The sequence below is a fragment of the Zootoca vivipara genome, chromosome 12 (genome assembly GCF_965207765.1).
Source record: "Zootoca vivipara chromosome 12, rZooViv2.hap1.1, whole genome shotgun sequence".
Lineage (NCBI taxonomy): Eukaryota > Metazoa > Chordata > Lepidosauria > Squamata > Lacertidae > Zootoca > Zootoca vivipara.
Genome location: NC_142595.1, coordinates 44,028,113 through 44,045,415, shown reverse-complemented (window position 1 = coordinate 44,045,415; position 17,303 = coordinate 44,028,113). Strand labels below are relative to the sequence as shown.

The window sequence follows — 17,303 nt, the reverse complement described above, 5'->3', positions numbered from 1 at the left end:
AAGAGCAAGCATTGGCAACCTCCGGCCCATGGGCCGGATGCGGCCCACGGAGGCCGTTTATCTGACCCATGAGCCGGCCGGTCACCGAGCCACCCGCTCGGCAAGTTCTCGTGCCACACTGCGCTAAACCAGCAGAGCGTGGCACGGGGACTCGCAGAGTGGTGCCGAAAATGGCAAAACGTTTGGGCATGCCCAGACGCCAGAAATTGCTTCTGCGCATGTCCAGGCATGCGCAGAAGCAATTTCCAATGCCGCGCCGCCCATACCCAGAAGCTGGAAATTGCTTCTGCGCAAGTCCGGAGTGTGTCCGGTCCACGAGCCAGCATCAGTGGGAATGATCCGGCCCACAACCGGAAAACGTTGACGACGCCTGGCCAAGAGCATGGGTAGGCAAACTAAGGCCCGGGGGCCAGATCTGGCCCAATCATCTTCTAAATCCAGCCCGCAGATGATCCGGGAATCAGCATATTTTTACATGAGTAGAATGTGTCCTTTTATTTAAAATGCATCTCTGGGTTATTTGTGGGGCATAGTAATTCATTCTTTTTTTTCAAAATATAGTCCGGCCCCCCACAAGGTCTGAGGGACAGTGGACTGGCCCCCTGCTGAAAAAGTTTGCTGACCCCTGGCCAAGAGGGTCTGTAGGGACGGACTGCAGTGTTAGAAACTCAGGTAGATAAGCTAGGCGCCAAGTGGCTCCTTAAACCAGGGCTACAGTTGCCAAAACTGAATGCCTAGTTGGCATTTTGGGGTCAGACACCTCGAAAGTCGTATTTTTCGATACAACTTTTTGGTTCCTGAAATTCATTCTGATTGTGCAGATAAAATATCATGGGCAGAATTCTACAGGATGTGTTGCTAGTGTGTGAAAACAGCCCATATCCAAGGATCCGCAGGCACGCCCCTCCAGATGGTGGATGGCACCAACCTGGCGCCCGGGCATCTTCACTTGGTCGCAAGTGGCGGACAGCCAGGTGCAAAATGTGCTTGGTGAATTTTGAACGCTGGGAAGAAGTTGGCTTTTCAGATATTGGGAGCCTAAGTTGTTTAGTGCTTTAAGCGCTATGGCAGAATGAGACCTTAGGCTGCAGGCCCGGTGCTTTAAGTTATCTTCCAGTTATGCCCAAACCAACTTAAGCTTGCTTCAATCTGGAATTGTACAAACCATACTTCTCCTCTCCTAAGGATTCAGCCCTTTAGCAATCATTTAGCCACAGACAGAGAGTGCAGAAAAAGGACATCTGCTGCAACCTAGTAGGATTTAGGACCAGGGAATCTCTAATCCTTGAGCCCAAATAGAGAAAATGCAAATAAATATGATAATGTCTTAGTCTGGCAGCATTCCATTCATGGACATAGCAATACCTCTCAAAAACCGGACAGCTGTCTCCACGGTCCGTATATTTCCTTTGGCAGTCGGTAATATTTCGCAAAGGCGGAAGTCACCAGCCCCATGAAATCCTATCCAGCAACTTCTGTAAAAATAATTACTGGCAGAGCTGGCTGGGGGGCGAGAGAGAGAGAGAGAGAGGCCATCTCCCTGGAACTCACATTGGAGAGTTGTCCTTAAACAACACTAAGCCACCGAGAAAGATCTATGAAGGACAGGATCCAAGCCAAATTGCAAACCGGGCTGCTCCATCTTCGTCCCAAACAGGAAACACAATGTTTGGAAAACAAGAGAAGGCACTCACTTTACAGACAGTCAACATTGAACAAAAAGGTCCAGTCACCCAAATCTGGTGGCATAGTGGTTAGAGCAGCCTTTTCCAACCTCGGGTTCCTAGATAACGTTAAGACTTCATCTCCCATCATTCCTAGCCAGCATGGTCTGCAGTCAGGGATCATGGGCCCTCCAGATGTTTTGGCCTACAACTCCCATGATCCCTAGCTAACAGGGCCATTGGTCGGGGAAGATGGGAATTGTAGTCCAAAACATCTGGAGGGCCGAAGTTTGGGGATGCCTGGATTAGATGATCCTCAGGGTCCCTTCCGACTACAATTCTATGGTTCCACTCTGAGGAAGCCTCCAATCTAAAGCTTCCTCAAGAACTTATTCATATATTATGCAGGAAATACATTCAATGGGGAGCCCCAGGCAATTTGGGCTCTTCGATACATATGATTTTAAAATTATTATTGATTGCTTATATTGGTGTGTTGCACATGTAAAAAGCCTGTTGGGAACTCACAGATAAAACAAGACATGCAATGTCATAAATACAATTTTTAAAAAAGCACAGGTAATAAAACACTTCAAGCCAAACTGCTAACACCAAGAGCCCCCGCTTTCAAGCACAAAACCCACCTATGCACAAAACCCTTTTCAAGAGGCAACAGCCCCTGCAGACAATATTAATCACCAGCTAAAAAGCTGCTAAACGATAAAATGCTGACACTCCTAGAATGATTCCAAGAAGCTGGTATGTTTCTTTTGTGCCCCCAGTTTGTTGCTTGTGCCTTATGTTTTCAAGTGCATGCTTAAAACACACAACCAGGAAGGAAGGAAGGAAGGAAGGAAAAAAGGAAGGAAGGAAGGAAGGAAGGAAGGAAGGAAGGAAGGAAGGAAGGAAGGAAGGAAGGAAGGAAGGTGGGTGGAGGAAGAGGAGTGCGGGGGGAGCGCACTGGCCCTGGCAGTGCAATCTCGGTGGGAGTACCACCGCGGCTGCCCCCCACCCGTGCTGCCCCCAGGCGGTGTGCCCGTCACACCCCGGTGGGTGGCGCGCCACGCCCCCGGGACGCGCACCAGCCTCGCCCCCACCTGCTCTCCGCCCCCGCCCCCCCCGGTGCCGGAGCATGAATCTCCGCCACTGGGTTAAGTGTGAGGTGGGCTCAAAGGGTGTCCCAATGCATTACTTCCAAGAGCTCACTTTGCTTTAGAGTAGGGATGGGGAACCAACCCTCTGCATCTACTTGGACTCCAGCTCCCATCAGTGCCAGTCAGCACAGACAATGGCTGGAGGTGATGGGAGTTGGAGTCCTGCAATATCTGGCGGGCCACTGGCTTCCCCATTCCTGCTTTAGCAGTTGCCAGCTCTCGACTTCAGAAGTTCAAAGGAACTACAGTGGTACCTATGGTTAAGAACTTAATTCGTTCTGGAGGTCCGTTCTTAACCTGAAACTGTTCTTAACCTGAGACACCACTTTAGCTAATGGGGCCTTATAAAGACACGTACTGGTATCTTAAAAAGCAAGTATTTCAGCCATAGGGGAACCAAGGCAGGCCAGACCACAATGAGTCACACAAGCCAGCAGCAAGAGAAGTGCTACCTTTGTAAATTCCGCAATGCAGTTAGGTCATTTTAAACTCTGGACTTCATGGCCTTATGGGTGGGAAGGAGCTCTTTAGATGCCACTGCCTGTTTTCAGTTCAAAATGCGGTAAGTCAGCCCTGCTGGATTTGGGGGTCCTAATTCTGGCGAAGGGCCCTCGAAATTCAGCCCTGATGGTGCCACTGCATCCCTTCCTTGAGGACACACAGAAGCATCTAGTTAGCTACTCTAAGAATGCTGGACTTAGATGAACCTCGGTGTGATCCAGCACAGTAAGCTACGACTACTACCGTCCCAATATCACCATAATCAAGAACAGCAGCAGTAAAACCACCATGAAATATTTCTGGGCAGCAGTTAAGTTGCAATTTTGCAAATTCTGTTAAGTCGCCAAGTCTGCAACTTTCACATCACAAGCAAAAGGCAGGAAAAGACTCTTCCTCAAACCATCTAAAGGAAGAAGAGCAGGAGGAGGAACTGCTTTTCTGTCCCAAGGGTAGAGGATGAGATGCTGCAGAAGAGGCACACCAGCATGTCAGAGGATTTGTGGATCCTGAAGCAGTGTGGGGTATCGACCCAAAACCTCCCACAACCCAACCATGGCGAGATTATGTAGATCAGCATCCTCTGGAAAAGGCGGCTCACAAAGGGAGAATGAACCAAGAGAGGCCAAGACACCACCTGGAAAAAGCGCTAAATTCTCTCAACAATACATTCTTTGATTAGCATCAGAGCGCTTGTCAGATCTTGGCAAAAATAATAAAAAGACTTGGCAAAAAAAGGCAACCTGCACCAAGGGTTGCGGACTGCAAGTTGGTGGGATCTACTTTGTTTTGTACCAGAACTCTGAGATCTACAAACTGGGATCTGTTGCAAAAAGACAAACACTTAGAGAGGAATCTGCTGCTGCTCCTCTGGCAGAAGTAAAACAAGTCTTTTAAAGACTGTTCTGAGCCAGGCTGCCTGAGCTGAAGTAGGACACAGCCACTGATTACCTTTTTCCTAGCTGTCCATTCCTCTTTTCAAGTCATCCAAGTTGGTGGCCCATTATTGCTTCTCATCTGACCTGTGTCACAACCTTTCCTCTCTGCTCCCCCATTACACCCAAACACATTAGTGCCATGTGTGTGCCTGCACACACATTTTGTAAAGATGGCCCTGGTAACATGTCCCTTCCTCCACTGTCACAAGGACTATGTCAAGTGCTCTCTATATAAATACACACACACCTTTCTGATTTCCCTCTGTTCCCCCTCCGCCTGGCTCACTTGGTCAATCACAAGGAAAGGGATGTACAAATGATTTTTTTTCTAGCCAAGAATGTTGCAGAACTACAACTCCCACGATCCTCAACCACCGGTTCACACTACCTGGAGGCTGATGGAAGTCGGGAGCCCAACACCATCTATAGGGCTACACCAGGCATAGGCAAACTCGGCTCTCCAGATGTTTTTCAGACTACAACTCCCATCATTCCTAGCTGACAGGACCAGTGGTCAGGGATGATGGGAGTTGTAGTCTCAAAACATCTGGAGAGCCTGGGCTACACTTTTCCCGTCTCTACAAACGTCAATGTCTTGCTTTCAGACCCGAAAGCGATGCGCTTCTTCCAGATGTTAGGAACGACCTCTCTCATCATCCCAGGCCCACTGCTCGGGACTGATGGGAGTTGGGACTCCGCCACCTTCTTGGCTTCTCCCAGAAAGCGAAGAGAAAGGCCAGCAATGGTTAAAAGGCGCTGTGCAGGCGCTTATCTGGCGCCGCGCGCGGCTTGCAATTCCCGGGTCGACCCTCTTTTTTTCCTGTTTGCCAATATGCTTCTTTCAATATGACACACACACATCCCATTTTTGCAACCCCTCCCCACTGCAACCTCTGCCCCATTCCGGCGTGGAAACACTCGATCCCTGGAAAGGTCATTCTGCTACCGATCCTTACAACCCACCCCCACGCCCAAATCTCGTCTCGTACCTGGATCGACGGCTTCTTGATCTCCCTCACTGGTCGTTGCTGCGCCCATCACCAGAGTGGCTAGGATCGCGGCGGCGCTTAGAACGACGCATCTCTGCCGCTTCATGGTGGAGGCAACCCGGGAACCGAGGCGAGAGACTGCGGGGCCCGCCCGGGCTGCTGCTTTTTCAGCTCTCGTGATCGGCGGGGCCGGACCGACGTCAGGCTCCTCCCCGCAACAGCCCTGCAGCTGGGAAAAAGAAGGGGGAGGTGGAAGGGGAGATCGGAAACCCTCTTCCTATTTCTCCCCCCTCCACTTTCCTTGGGGGGGAATGCGGCGGTGGGGTCCCGATATTCCCGCTGCGCCCACCCATGAAACCAGAAAAAAACGTAGTGGGCCTTCGCGTCTCTTTCATGGTCGTTTTCTTCAATGGGAGCCCATGGGAAAAAGAGAGAGAGGCCGCCATCCAATCGCGCGGCACCTCGGGCAAGCGGCCGGCCAATCGAGACGCGGGGGCTCCTCCCTCTGCGGACCAATCAGGAGTTTGGAAAGTTCGGGACGGCGAGAGAAAGCAGTAGAAATTCTGTTCGCGAAAAGTGTTTGGAAAGAGGAGGAAGGAGGGGGAGACCTGCGCTTCCTTCAATGCCACGTTGCCAAGAAAATAAATCTGCGCGCGGGGTGGGTGGGAGATCTGGGGGGGGTGTGTGTGCAGGGAGGAAGGGTGGGTTGCCCAGAGCAGGAGGTGCTGTTATGAGATTTTAAAGGTATTAAAGCCCTCGCCCATATTATTTATAATGTATTGTACGGTATCATTTCGCCTGCTTCAAAATGATGGGAGCCCAGATTGTTCCACGGCTTAGCCACTTCCATACACCTGCTGAAAACCAGGCTTATGCTGGCAGTTAATGATACGTCTTTCTGCAATTGTAATTTATGTCACACACACACACACACACACACACACAGAGAGAGAGAGAGAGAGAGGTTTTTAGTTGTTTGTTAAAAAATGAAATAGCGGTCTATAAATATTTTTTATAACTAAATACATATCGCGCGTCTGTTTAGCGCTAGAATATGAAACATTAATTTCACATGCCTTGTATTGCTTTCCGTGCCTGCTCAAAACTTCATTTTGCTCAGGCCAGCAGCAGCTTACCCAGGCGTGTAATTTTGTTTGGGTTGCTTTGTTTTAAAACTGCCGATTTTTATCTATGCTTTGACAAATGTTCCCTCTGCTTCGTTTTCTAAGTTTGATTTTATCCGCAACAAAGGACAGTGCTCAGCAATCTTTGAGGGTAAAGTCACCTAGTGAGCTTCATGGCTGTGTGGGGGACTTGAACCCTGGTCTCCCTGGTCTGACATTCTAACCATTATACTATACTGCCTCTGAAGATGTGGGCAGTGGGATACACGTACCGGTAACTGTAAACAGCTCCGTGAATTTTTCGTGCTTGACCTTCATTTGCCCTCTCAGGCTTCAGCAGACAGGGATAGCCCTAACTGGATAACCTACCTACAGCACTGCCTGCGTGTCAACTTGTTGGCAGAACAAGGAGTAAAAAGTGGAGATGCTGGGGATCGAACCCAGGACCTCATACATGCAAAGCATGCGCTCTACCACTGAGCTACATCCCCTGATGTTATGAGGCTCAATACAGTGGTACCTCAGGTTGAGTACTTAATTGGTTTGGGAAGTCCATACTTAACCTGAAGCGTACTTAACCTGAAGCAAACTTTCCCATTGAAAGTAATGGAAAGTGGATTAATCCGTTCCAGACGATGAAAAACACCCCCTAAAACAGCAATTTAACACGAATTTTAAATGAAACCATTGATCCATAAAATGAAGGCAATAATCAATGTAGTGTACTATAAAATAAGACAGTATTTTAGATGAAAAAAATTAACATTTACACAGACCTAGTACAGTGGTACCTCGGTTTATGAACACAATTGGTTCCGGAAGTCTGTTCATAAACTGAAGCGAACTTCCCCATTGAAAGTAATGGAAAGTGAATTAATCCGTTCCAGACGGGTCCACGGAGTACTCAACCTGAAGCGTACTTAACCCGAAGCATGGGTGTAATTGGTTCCGGAAGTCTGTTCATAAACTGAAGCGTTCATAAACTGAAGTGAACTTTCCCATTGAAAGTAATGGAAAGTGAATTAATCCGTTCCAGATGGGTCCGCGGCGTTCGTAAACCGAAAATTCATAAACCGAGGTGTTCATAAACCGAGGTACCACTGTATATACTTTGGCCCTGTAACAGTAGTACCTCAGGCTAAGTACTTAATTGGTTCCGGGGTGCCATTCGCGCCCCGAAAAGTACTTAATCCGAACGGCAATAGCGTGCATGCACGAAGCGCCAATAGAGTGCTTCTGCGCTTGCACAAAACGCACAGATCGCTTCTGCGCATGTGCACGCGGCGGAACCCGGAAGTAATTCCGGGTCCGCGGAGTACTTAAACTGAAAGTATTCAAACCGAAGCATACTTAAACCGATGTATGACTGTACTGCCTTTCAACTTGCCAATTGTTATTTCCCAACTTTTTCTATCCCCCACCCCTACATTTCATTGTGCTTGTTGGAGGGTTTTTTTCCGCGGGCACTCTGCACATTTTCAGAAGAACGCTCCCGTTGAGGTTTTATTGTGCTCATCATAGCCCTAAACATTGGAAGTGGACACAATTTCCGAGGCTGGGGAAGTGGGACTCTGTCATCTCCGTTTCAAACTTAGCTCCTCGGGGCAAGTGGGGCTCTGGCGCACCCTGCAGTTGGGCTCCCTTGCCTTCCCTCCCAATCGCCACCAACCATAAATCACTGCCTCTCCCTTCTCACAAAAAAAAAAAAAAATTAGAAAGGCGTTGAGCCAAACACGGGCGGAGTTTAGGACCCCGCGAAGTCGCTCGCTAGAAACGCGGGCGCGACTTTCCCCGAGGAATGCGACCTGGGAGCACAGGCGGAAGCGCGATTTGCCCCTGGTAACATGGCGCCCGGGGAGATACAGCCTAAACTTCCGGTATTAAAGCGAAAGCTCTTAACTGAGCGGGATGCAGGAGTAGAACCGCTCTCTCTTTTCCCGCTCTCTATGGTTGGAAAGCCCTATCTTATGCACGCTAAGTTAAGAGAACCAGAGTTGGGAAGCTAGCGCGGTTCGATACCGGAAGTGTTACGAAGGAGTGTCTGCGGGAGGTTGTGCCTCTTTGCTTGCTTACAGGATGGTGGAGAAGAAAATCTCAGGTACTTCGGAGTGGGAATGGGAGGGCTGCTGGGCGCGAAGGGGTTCTTCGGTGTTCTTCAATTTAAATAGCAATTGCCAAGAAAATAATGGGAAACAAGGAATGCATGTTTTGCATTGTGCTGTTTTGTGATCAGGAGCAGCCCTTTGCAAAACAAAGGATATTCTGGGAACCCCAAAGTAATTCGGCTTCCCACCTGCATAACTATTATCATCACCATCGTTGGTGGAGAGTTTACTCCTTAGGAACTCCTTAGGAACTCTGAACATGTTCGGAAGGACGCTCTTGTTAAGGTTTCATTGTGTTCACCATAGCCCTAAACATTAATCTGCCCTTCGCTCGAAGGTCCCAGTGTGGGTTGCAGCCATTAAAACACAATATTTGAAACAACTTACAATCGCAGAAGTCTTAGAAGTTTTTGATGTGACACGGGCTTAATTTTGAACTAGCATTTAATGCAGGCATCCCCAAACTGCGGCCCTCCAGATGTTTTGGCCTACAACTCCCATGATCCCTAGCTAACAGGACCAGTGGTCGGGGAAGTTGGGAATTGTAGTCCAAAACATCTGGAGGGCCGAAGTTTGGGGATGCCTGATTTAATGGGAAAACCTGCAATTTATGTTGATGCTAGTTTAGAGAAAAAGGACCTTAGTGTGGAATCTGTGGCCTTCCAGATATTGCAGGACTCCAGCTCCTACCATGCTTGACCATTGGTCATGCTGGCTGGGGCTGATCATGGAGTTGGAGTCCAGCAGCATTTGGAGGGTGGTGGGTTCCCAATTCCTGCTACAAACACAGTATCCCTTTCATGGGTAGCCGATGGGGGTGCTCTTCAGAAATTGCTGAACTCCAGCTTCCATCAGCCATAGCCAGGATGGTCAGGGGTCAGGCAGGATGGAATTACGTGAGCTTACCCCATGGGAGGGTATCTGAGCTTGAACAGAGTGCCTTTTGGCTTGCCACTGAATGTCAGCCTCTCTCAACAATCTGGAAAATAAGGGACAGTGTTTCCTATTTGGAAGAAGCTGGCATCAGGCTGCCTCTTAAAACCTGAATCTGTAGGAGAGGATTTATTCTTTTAAATAATTTTTTATACCGCATTATTTTTCTTAACAAATCTTTAAGTGGTTTACAAGCTACAGTGGTACCTAGGGTTACGAACACGATCCGTTCCGGGACGCAGTTCGTAACCCGCAATGGTCGTAACCCGAAGCGCCATTTTGCGCATGCGCAAACCGCGTGCACTGCTTCGCACGGCGAAAATACTTCCGGGTTTGCGGAGTTTGTAACCCGAGGTGTTCGTAACCCGAAGTACGACTGTATCTTAAAACAAAAGAGCAGAACCTTTCAAAATACCAAATTAATATATTACAGATGCAAATCCAACGCAATAAAGATTCACATTTAGAGCAGCATGCTTAAACAGAAAAACAAAATATTCTTATGAACAACAACAACAAAAATGCAGATAAAAATGCAATACAAATTCCTCCTGTGCTCTGGCATAGCAGCTACCTCTTCATCCCACAGGATGGTGCATTAGTAGAACATATTCTTGAGCTAAATGTATGTGGTAGTGCGGTCCCCATGGGTGGGGGGGGGAAAATAAAGTAATGTGTCTGTTAGACCTCAAGGGTGCTTTGTGATGGTGGGAGGCAATAAGGCAGTTCCTCCCCCACCCCAAATGAAAAATAATCTCCAGATTCCCAGCTTTCTTTTTCCAAAAAAGAGTAAAAAAAATTCCAGCATTTTTAGAACGTCAGATACGAGGCCAGGTGTGCAGGCACTATTCTGCTCCTTCGTTTTGGGGAGAAACTAGTCTGCTCTCACCTTTCAGTTGTTTTAACTAATGAATAAAAGCACCAGAGCGTAGACAACAGTAGTTAGGCTATCCATGTCCATTTAGGGGGCATAGCTGGGCCACCAGCTGAAGCTGATGGAAGGCAGTCCTTGCCACCAAGCTCTCCTGAGCACAAGGCCACCTGAGCTTCGGTGGAGGCAACTCAGATGTTCAGGGGCATTGCGGAAGGCGCAAGGGGCAGTCTCCTCTGGCAGACTGTGGATTGCTTGGCATCAGACGCAGCCCTTTCTCTTTTTCCCGCTCAGCACGGTCTCAGGACCCCAGCCAGAGGCGCATTTTAGACCGGGCCACCCGGCAGCGGCGCCTGAACCGCCAGTTAGAGGCACTCGAGAATGACAACTTCCAGGATGACCCTCACGCCAACATGCCCCAGCTTGTGAAGCGATTGCCCCAGTTTGACGACGACGCTGAAACAGGTGAGGGTTTGTTCATTGTTTGCATCTGTTGACTTCTACAGTCTTCCTTTCCTCTTGGTGCTCACTCCATTAACTTGCACCGCTTCGCTTCTGGAGGTGGGTCACAAATTCATCTCTATTTTTGTAATATAATTTTTTATTGAATTTCTGAATTTTTACATATTAAATTCAAATCTAATAGTTACACTGTTTCATACATTGGCTTCCCATCCCTACCTCCACAGTGTTTTCGTTCAAACTCTTTTCTACTGCATTATATATTGGACTCTTATCTGTTACATAAATCCCTCCAATACAATTACTTTACCGTTTTCCTTCTTCTGCTGCTGCTATCTCAAATCCTGCCTGCGATTTCATTTCCCTATAGTACTTTTATTATTATTATTAATTTATTATTTATACCCAGCCCATCTGGCTGGGTTCCCCCAGCCACTCTGGGCGGCTTCCAACAAAATATTAAAATACAGAAATCCATCAAACATTAAAAGCTTCCCTAAACAGGGCTGTCTTGAGATGCCTTCTAAAGGTCTGGTAATTAGTTTTTTTTTTTAAAGGCCTCCATTCTTCTGTAAACAGTTAATCATTTCAATCTCTTAATCTTGCTGTCAGCTTTGCCTTTTCCAAGTAGTCCATTACTTTTAAAAGCCTTTCTTCCTTTGTGGGAAGGTCACAAATTCACCTTTGAGGGTTGGCCAAGCTGGATGGAGTTGAGTAGAGATGATGTCAAGAAAACGAGAAATGGTGGGAGACAAAGGTGCAATCATGCACTCAAGATCCACTAGCTGAGGGGCTTCAGGATTTGGCAGAAGCCCCACTGATAATGGTTTCATCATGATGGATGTGTTAGCTCAGGGGTGGGAGGCCTGTAGCTTTTTAGAAATTGCTGGACTCCAACTCCCATCAATCTTGACTGTTGGCCATGCTGCTTGGGGTTGATGGGATTTGGAGTCCAACAGCATCTCAAAAACAACAACAACCAACAACAACCCAGGTATTCGTATCACTGCACTAATGGAACACCCCAGATATAGATATACCTATCACTGTTCCATCACACTGTACAAATAATAAATTTATATATATTTTTCCTCAGTAAAATTTATTATAGACAGCAGCTAAAACTTTTTTTAATATTTCAAAAAGCTCATGTGGGTCATTTCGTTCACAATCCCTGAAAATAATGGATTGTTATTGGCACTGGAAGTGGGGACAGTAACATTTAACCCCCACCCCCCACGTTTTAATTATTTTATTTTATTGGATATAATAATGCAAATGTTTGAGAGATGCAGAAACCAACCGCGGCTTGCCTGTTTGACGTCGTATGGCCCTCAATTTGAAAAAGAAAGAAACAAATGCAGAGTAGAGAAATGATTATTGGAGAGAGATTGTAACAACAGCATGAATAATAATAAGAACATGGAAGCACGGCAGAGTGGTCAGCAACAAGGAATACTATCGAATCCAGATAAAACCATACTTTGCGTTCACTGGGTTTTGTTTTTACAGGGAAGAAGAAGAAGAAAACACGGGGGGACCATTTCAAGCTGCGTTTCCGCAAGAACTTCCAAGCCTTGCTGGAAGAACAGGTGTCTCTTGGCTCTCCCTCTTCCCTTTGTGGGACGTGGGTGAGGCATGAATATTCTTTAACAGTTGCTTCTCTTATGTACTCCTCCCTTATGGTCTTATTTCCCACCCCATGCTGGATTTAACAGCGCTGTTTAAAGATAAATGTTTGAACAAATGCAGACATTATAGCCAAGCCATTGCAAGCATAAAAGTGCTTTGTTAGTTTTGCGCGAAACATCTGCATGTCATTGGATTTGCGGCCTGGAGGCTGTGCTGTGTGTGGAGACGATTTAGTCAGAAAGCTCACTCACCATAACGCCGCAAATGATCCTTACGAGAGCGATAGGCTTGTAATAAATGTTGCGGATTGAATTGGGGGGTCAAGTTTATTGCAGGGTTGAGATTCGAAGTGGAGACTTGCTAAGGGTTCCAGGCAGGCTCCAAACCTAGAGGCAGGGCTGCTTATCTGTCAGTCACCTGGCACCTCCGTGTCGGTAGGTGATGAGGCCTCTTTTCTGTTTGAGGTTAGGGCATTTGCTTCACATTTCCTCGTGTGAGGTAGGCTAGGCTGAGAGCGAGCGACTGGCCCAAGGTTGCCCAGTGAGCTCCATGGCTGAGTGAACCCAGGTGTTAGTCACTACAGGCGTCGGCAACGTTTTCTGCCCGTGGGCCGGGGGATTCCCACGGACTATCATCTGTGGGCCGGACATGGGCCGCACAGGCGCAGAAGCGATTTCCGTTGCCGCGCTGCCCATGTCCCAAACACCAGAAATGGCTTCTGCACATGTCCGTGGCTGCACAGAAGTGATTTCTGGTGCTGGCTGCCCATTTCCAAAATGTCCACAGCGCCAGAAATCGCTTCTGCGGCTGCGTAGACACGATTTCCGGTGCTGTTCGGCAAGTCGCCGCGCTGTGCCGGTTTACCGCAGCGTGCGAGGTACTTGCCGAGCGGGCGGCTCGGTTCACAGGCGGCCCGTGGGCCGGATAAACAGCCTCTATGGGCCGTATCTGGCTCATGGGCTGGAGGTTGCCGATGCCTGTCTTAGTCCAACCCCTACACCACGCTGGCTGCACTTTGAAGCCACACTCCCAGCGCTCCTTCAGAGAGCCCTCTTCCGTGTGCAGAAAGTGGTTTAAATGGAAGCTACTTCCTGCTCCTGGAGGAAACCTGAAGGTTTTCCCCCCATTCATTTTATGCTGTCAGATCAGCGCCGCTCTGCCTGAGGTTGAAAGGGCTTGATGCCTAGAAACAAGAGAGGTGGGTCCAGGTCCAGGGCAAAAAATGAAGAGGCAGGATTAGACGGAGGAGAAAATGAAACTTAAAGTTGCCTAGTTTCAGTCTTCCTTATATAATGCCACCGCATGGCGTGAAGCTTGAGTTCATAGTCTTTTTCTCCCCTCTGGACGCTCCAACAGAACCTGAACGTGAGCGAAGGACCCAACTACCTGACAGCGTGTGCCCCCCCTTCCAACCTGCCCCAGCGCCACTTCTGCACCGTCTGTGGCTTCCCATCGAACTACACGTGTGTATCGTGCGGAACCCGGTACTGCTGTGTCAAGTGTCTGGGGACGCACCAAGAAACTCGGTGAGACAGGCTTGCAAACAGCAGCTTGCCCTGGTCGCCACCAGCATGGACTGCTATTGCATTTCCTGACCCCAAAACCATAACTACTGGATTTTAAAAGAATAGTAACACTGAACTGTTTGGTCAGCAAGTAGCTGATGTAGTGCCCTGCAGGTGCTGTTGGCCTCCAACTCCCATCAACCCCTGGCCAGTAGCCAAGGATGATGGGAGTCGTAGTCCAGCAACATCTGATTGGTTGTGCAGCAGTATTCATAGCCTGCCCTTTTCCCTCTACAACAGGGGTGGCCAACTCCCAAGAGACTGCGATCTACTCAGAGTTAAAAACTGGCAGTGATCTACCCCCATTTTTGGGGGTGCAGGTCAAAGTTGTTGAGCATTTTTAGGAAGGAGGAAAGCCCCGTTTTTTTGAGGTGCAGGACAAAGATGTTGAGCTTTGTTTAGGGGAGCCGAAGTTGTTGAGCTTCTTTGGGGGGAGCCGGTGATCTACCACAGATGTCCAGTGATCTACCGGTGGATCATGATCTACCTGTTGGACATACGGTACCTGCTCTACAGTATTTAATTGAAACATAGGAATGTCATTGTGTAGTACTCAGAGCCTGAACGTTTCTCTCTTTACAATGAAAATGTAAGGATGTCGTCACTCATCCCCCATTGGAGGATTTCGAGTGCCTCCTCACAATCCTGGTTTTGCATAGTGGGGCAGAGGAGCACAAGTAAAGGCAGGTTGCACAACTGCAGTGGCCATTGCATGCAAGACAGAAGAGGGGGGAAGTGAAGGTTTAAACCAGGGGTCAGCAAACTGTCCACTGTCCCTCAGACCTTGTGGGGGGGCCAGACTATATATTTTGGAAAAAATAAATAAATGAACGAATTCCTATGCCCCACAAATAACCCAGAGATGCATTTTAAATAAAAGCACACATTCTACTTATGTAAAAACACGCTGATTCCCAGACCATCCACGGGCTGGATTTAGAAGGCGATTGGGCCGGATCTGGGCCCCGGCCTTTGTTTTCCCTACCCATGGTTTAAACAGTGACAGAAGTTAATGGGGGCAGGATGCAAAGTGGGTGAGCAGGTGCAGAGCCCCTACTTCAGGCATAGGCAAACTCAGCCCTCCATATGTTTTGGGACTACAACTCCCATCATCTCTACCTAACAGGACCAGTGGTCAGGGATGATGGGAGTTGTAGTCCCAAAACATCTGGAGGGCCGAGTTTGCCTATGCCTGCAGTTGTTGTGTGTGAGTTTTTTAAAAGAATTAAGTGGGTTTTATATAGCTTTTCAGGTGACTCTCACAAATAGATTCATAAAAGACCATTACAGCAATAAACATCCATTAAAGAGAGCTGAAAATGCCTTGTTAGGCTTTCTTCCGAAACTCCTGCTCTCTCTCTCTCTCTCTTACCTGAAGGTGTCTGAAGTGGACCGTCTGAAATGTGTTCTGAAGAACTGCCCTGTGCTGCCTGTGGAAGGAGCATTTGTGTGGCATACCTGTTGCCTTTGAATGGATTGGGCCTGGAGCTTTTCCTCGCTTCGAGGTTGAAGGACAGAAAACCAGGTTTCTCAGAGACAGAGAGGAAGGCTGCTTTGCCTTGCACCATCATCTGTCACTAGTGTTTCAAGTCATTAAAAAGTATCTGTGCTGTAGCCTTGCGGCTTGGATCGCTTCTTTTGAGCCGCCTGGGACTATTTGTCTTGCAGATTTATATATTTGTATTTGGAAATTTCCAATCCGCTATTTCACAAAATGCAACAAGGTGGCTCACCACATATGAAACGCCGGGAAATCGCTCTCGGTCTATGAAGCATATTTAAAAATCATCAACAGATGTGCTGCAGCTTTGTCTAGTTCTGCTCGGAGCCAGAGAGCTGTTCACACATTACGTTCAATGGGTGTACAGCCGGTGATTGCAATAGTGAATCTGAATGTTGGAAAGATTCAGGACAGACAAAAGAAAGTGCTTTTCCCACACAGCTCATAATTAAACTACTACGAAAGCCCCTCCCCCAAGCAGTAGCCATGGCCACAAATTTGGAAGGCTTTAAAAAAGGATTGGACAACTTCAATAAGGCGATCGGTGGCTACTAACCGCAATTGTTGTGTTCTACCACCACTGCTGGAGGCAATTCATTCATTTCATTCATTTATTGAATTTATATACTGCCCTATACCTGGAGGTCTCAGGGCGGTTCGCAAAAAAAGCCCAATATATAAAATCAAAATAAAAACAATAATCCAATGCCCCCCCAAAAGAGCCACATTTTAAAGGGTATAGGATGTTGATTAGGTCAGCCAAAGGCCCGGGTAAAAAGGAACATTTTTGCCTGGTGCCTAAAGGTGTATAATGAAGGCGCCAGGCCAGTTTCCCTTGGGAGAGCATTCCACAGATGGGGAGCCACTGCAGAGAAGCCCCTGTTCTCGTGTTGCCACCTTCCAGACCTCTTGAGGAGGGGGGACACGAAGAAGGACCTCAGGATATGATCTCGGGGTCCAGGTAGTTTCATATGGAAAGAAGCGGTCCTTGAGGTCTTGAGCCGTTTAAGGCTTTATAGGTCAAAACCAGCACTTTGAATTGGGCCTGGAAACTAATTGGTATCCAGTGCAGTCGGACCAGGATCGGTATAATATTCTCAAACCGCCTTGCTCCGGTGAGCAACCTGGCCTCTGAATTCTGCACCAGCTGAAGTTTCCAAACCGTCTTCAGAGACAGCCCTACATATAATGCATTGCAGTAATCTAACCTTGAGGTTACCAGAGCATAGAAAACAGTAGTTAGGCTACCTCTGTCCAGATAGGGGCGTAGCTGGGGCACCAGCCGAAGCTGATGGAAGGCACTCCAGGCCACCTGAGCCTCGAGCGACAGCAAAGGATCCAGGAGTACCCCCAAGCCACTAGATCCATCAGCCTCTGAGGGTGGACCTTCCTAATTGGTTCCCCGCCTCTGTGGAGGGGGAAAGTTGCTGACATCCTAAATGTCAGCAGGAAGTGATCTGGCCATGACAAGGGATTGATGTCAATGTCCCCCACCTTCAGATCACCCTCTTCCTGCCCAGTCGAGAAAACAAGGTCCAGAGTGTGGCCTGCCATGTGCGTTGGGCCGGTGACATGTTGGGACAGCCCCATGGTTGTCATGGCGGCCATGAAGTCCTTGAGCCACCCCAGAACCAGCTGCCTCTGAATGCTACTTGTTGGAAACCTCAGGAAGAGAGACTAGTGCTTGCAAGCTTCTCGCTGTCATCTGGTTGGCCAGTGTGAGAACAGGAAGCTGGACAGAGTCATTTTGGGATGGCTGTTGTGTGTACTTTGTATTGTATAGTGTGTACTTTGCATTGCGGCACTATTTAGTGGATGGAGCTTAAATTTCCCTTCCAATTTTGTCCAATTTGTAAATTATTAACCT

At 48.1% G+C, this 17,303-nt stretch overlaps 2 protein-coding genes and 1 non-coding gene across 4 annotated transcripts in view; 1 reads left to right on the top strand and 2 right to left on the bottom strand.

The window, feature by feature from the left end:
* Nucleotides 1-5,707, bottom strand: part of PLOD3 (procollagen-lysine,2-oxoglutarate 5-dioxygenase 3) — a 32,236-nt gene extending 26,529 nt beyond the window's left edge. The window contains exon 1 of the mRNA XM_035135716.3: nt 5,244-5,707. Within this exon, the coding sequence (XP_034991607.2) occupies nt 5,244-5,349 (106 nt within the window). The 5' untranslated portion in view covers nt 5,350-5,707. The remainder of the gene's footprint in view (nt 1-5,243) is intronic.
* Nucleotides 5,708-6,786: 1,079 nt separating this feature from the next.
* TRNAA-UGC (transfer RNA alanine (anticodon UGC)) lies at nt 6,787-6,858 on the bottom strand. The gene has a single exon. It is a non-coding gene; the product is annotated as a tRNA-Ala (tRNA).
* Nucleotides 6,859-8,439: 1,581 nt separating this feature from the next.
* Nucleotides 8,440-15,549, top strand: ZNHIT1 (zinc finger HIT-type containing 1). 2 transcript variants are annotated; one of them, XM_035137081.3, is made up of 5 exons: nt 8,440-8,465; nt 10,571-10,741; nt 12,251-12,330; nt 13,727-13,896; nt 15,314-15,549. In XM_035137081.3, the coding sequence occupies exons 1-5, from the start codon at nt 8,444-8,446 to the stop codon at nt 15,333-15,335; spliced, it is 465 nt and encodes a 154-aa protein (XP_034992972.1). In that variant the 5' UTR covers nt 8,440-8,443; the 3' UTR covers nt 15,336-15,549. The 2 variants fall into 2 exon arrangements, with proteins under 2 accessions (XP_034992972.1, XP_034992971.1); XM_035137080.3 differs by having other exon boundaries at nt 12,251-12,369.
* Nucleotides 15,550-17,303: the final 1,754 nt, after the last annotated feature.

Coding starts and splice junctions, on each gene's coding strand:
- ZNHIT1 (XM_035137080.3), top strand. CDS start 8,444: ATGGTGGAGAAGAAAATCTCAG. Junction 10,742..12,250: donor TGACGACGACGCTGAAACAG/GTGAGGGTTTGT, acceptor TTGTTTTTACAG/GGAAGAAGAAGAAGAAAACA. Junction 12,370..13,726: donor CTTCCCTTTGTGGGACGTGG/GTGAGGCATGAA, acceptor ACGCTCCAACAG/AACCTGAACGTGAGCGAAGG.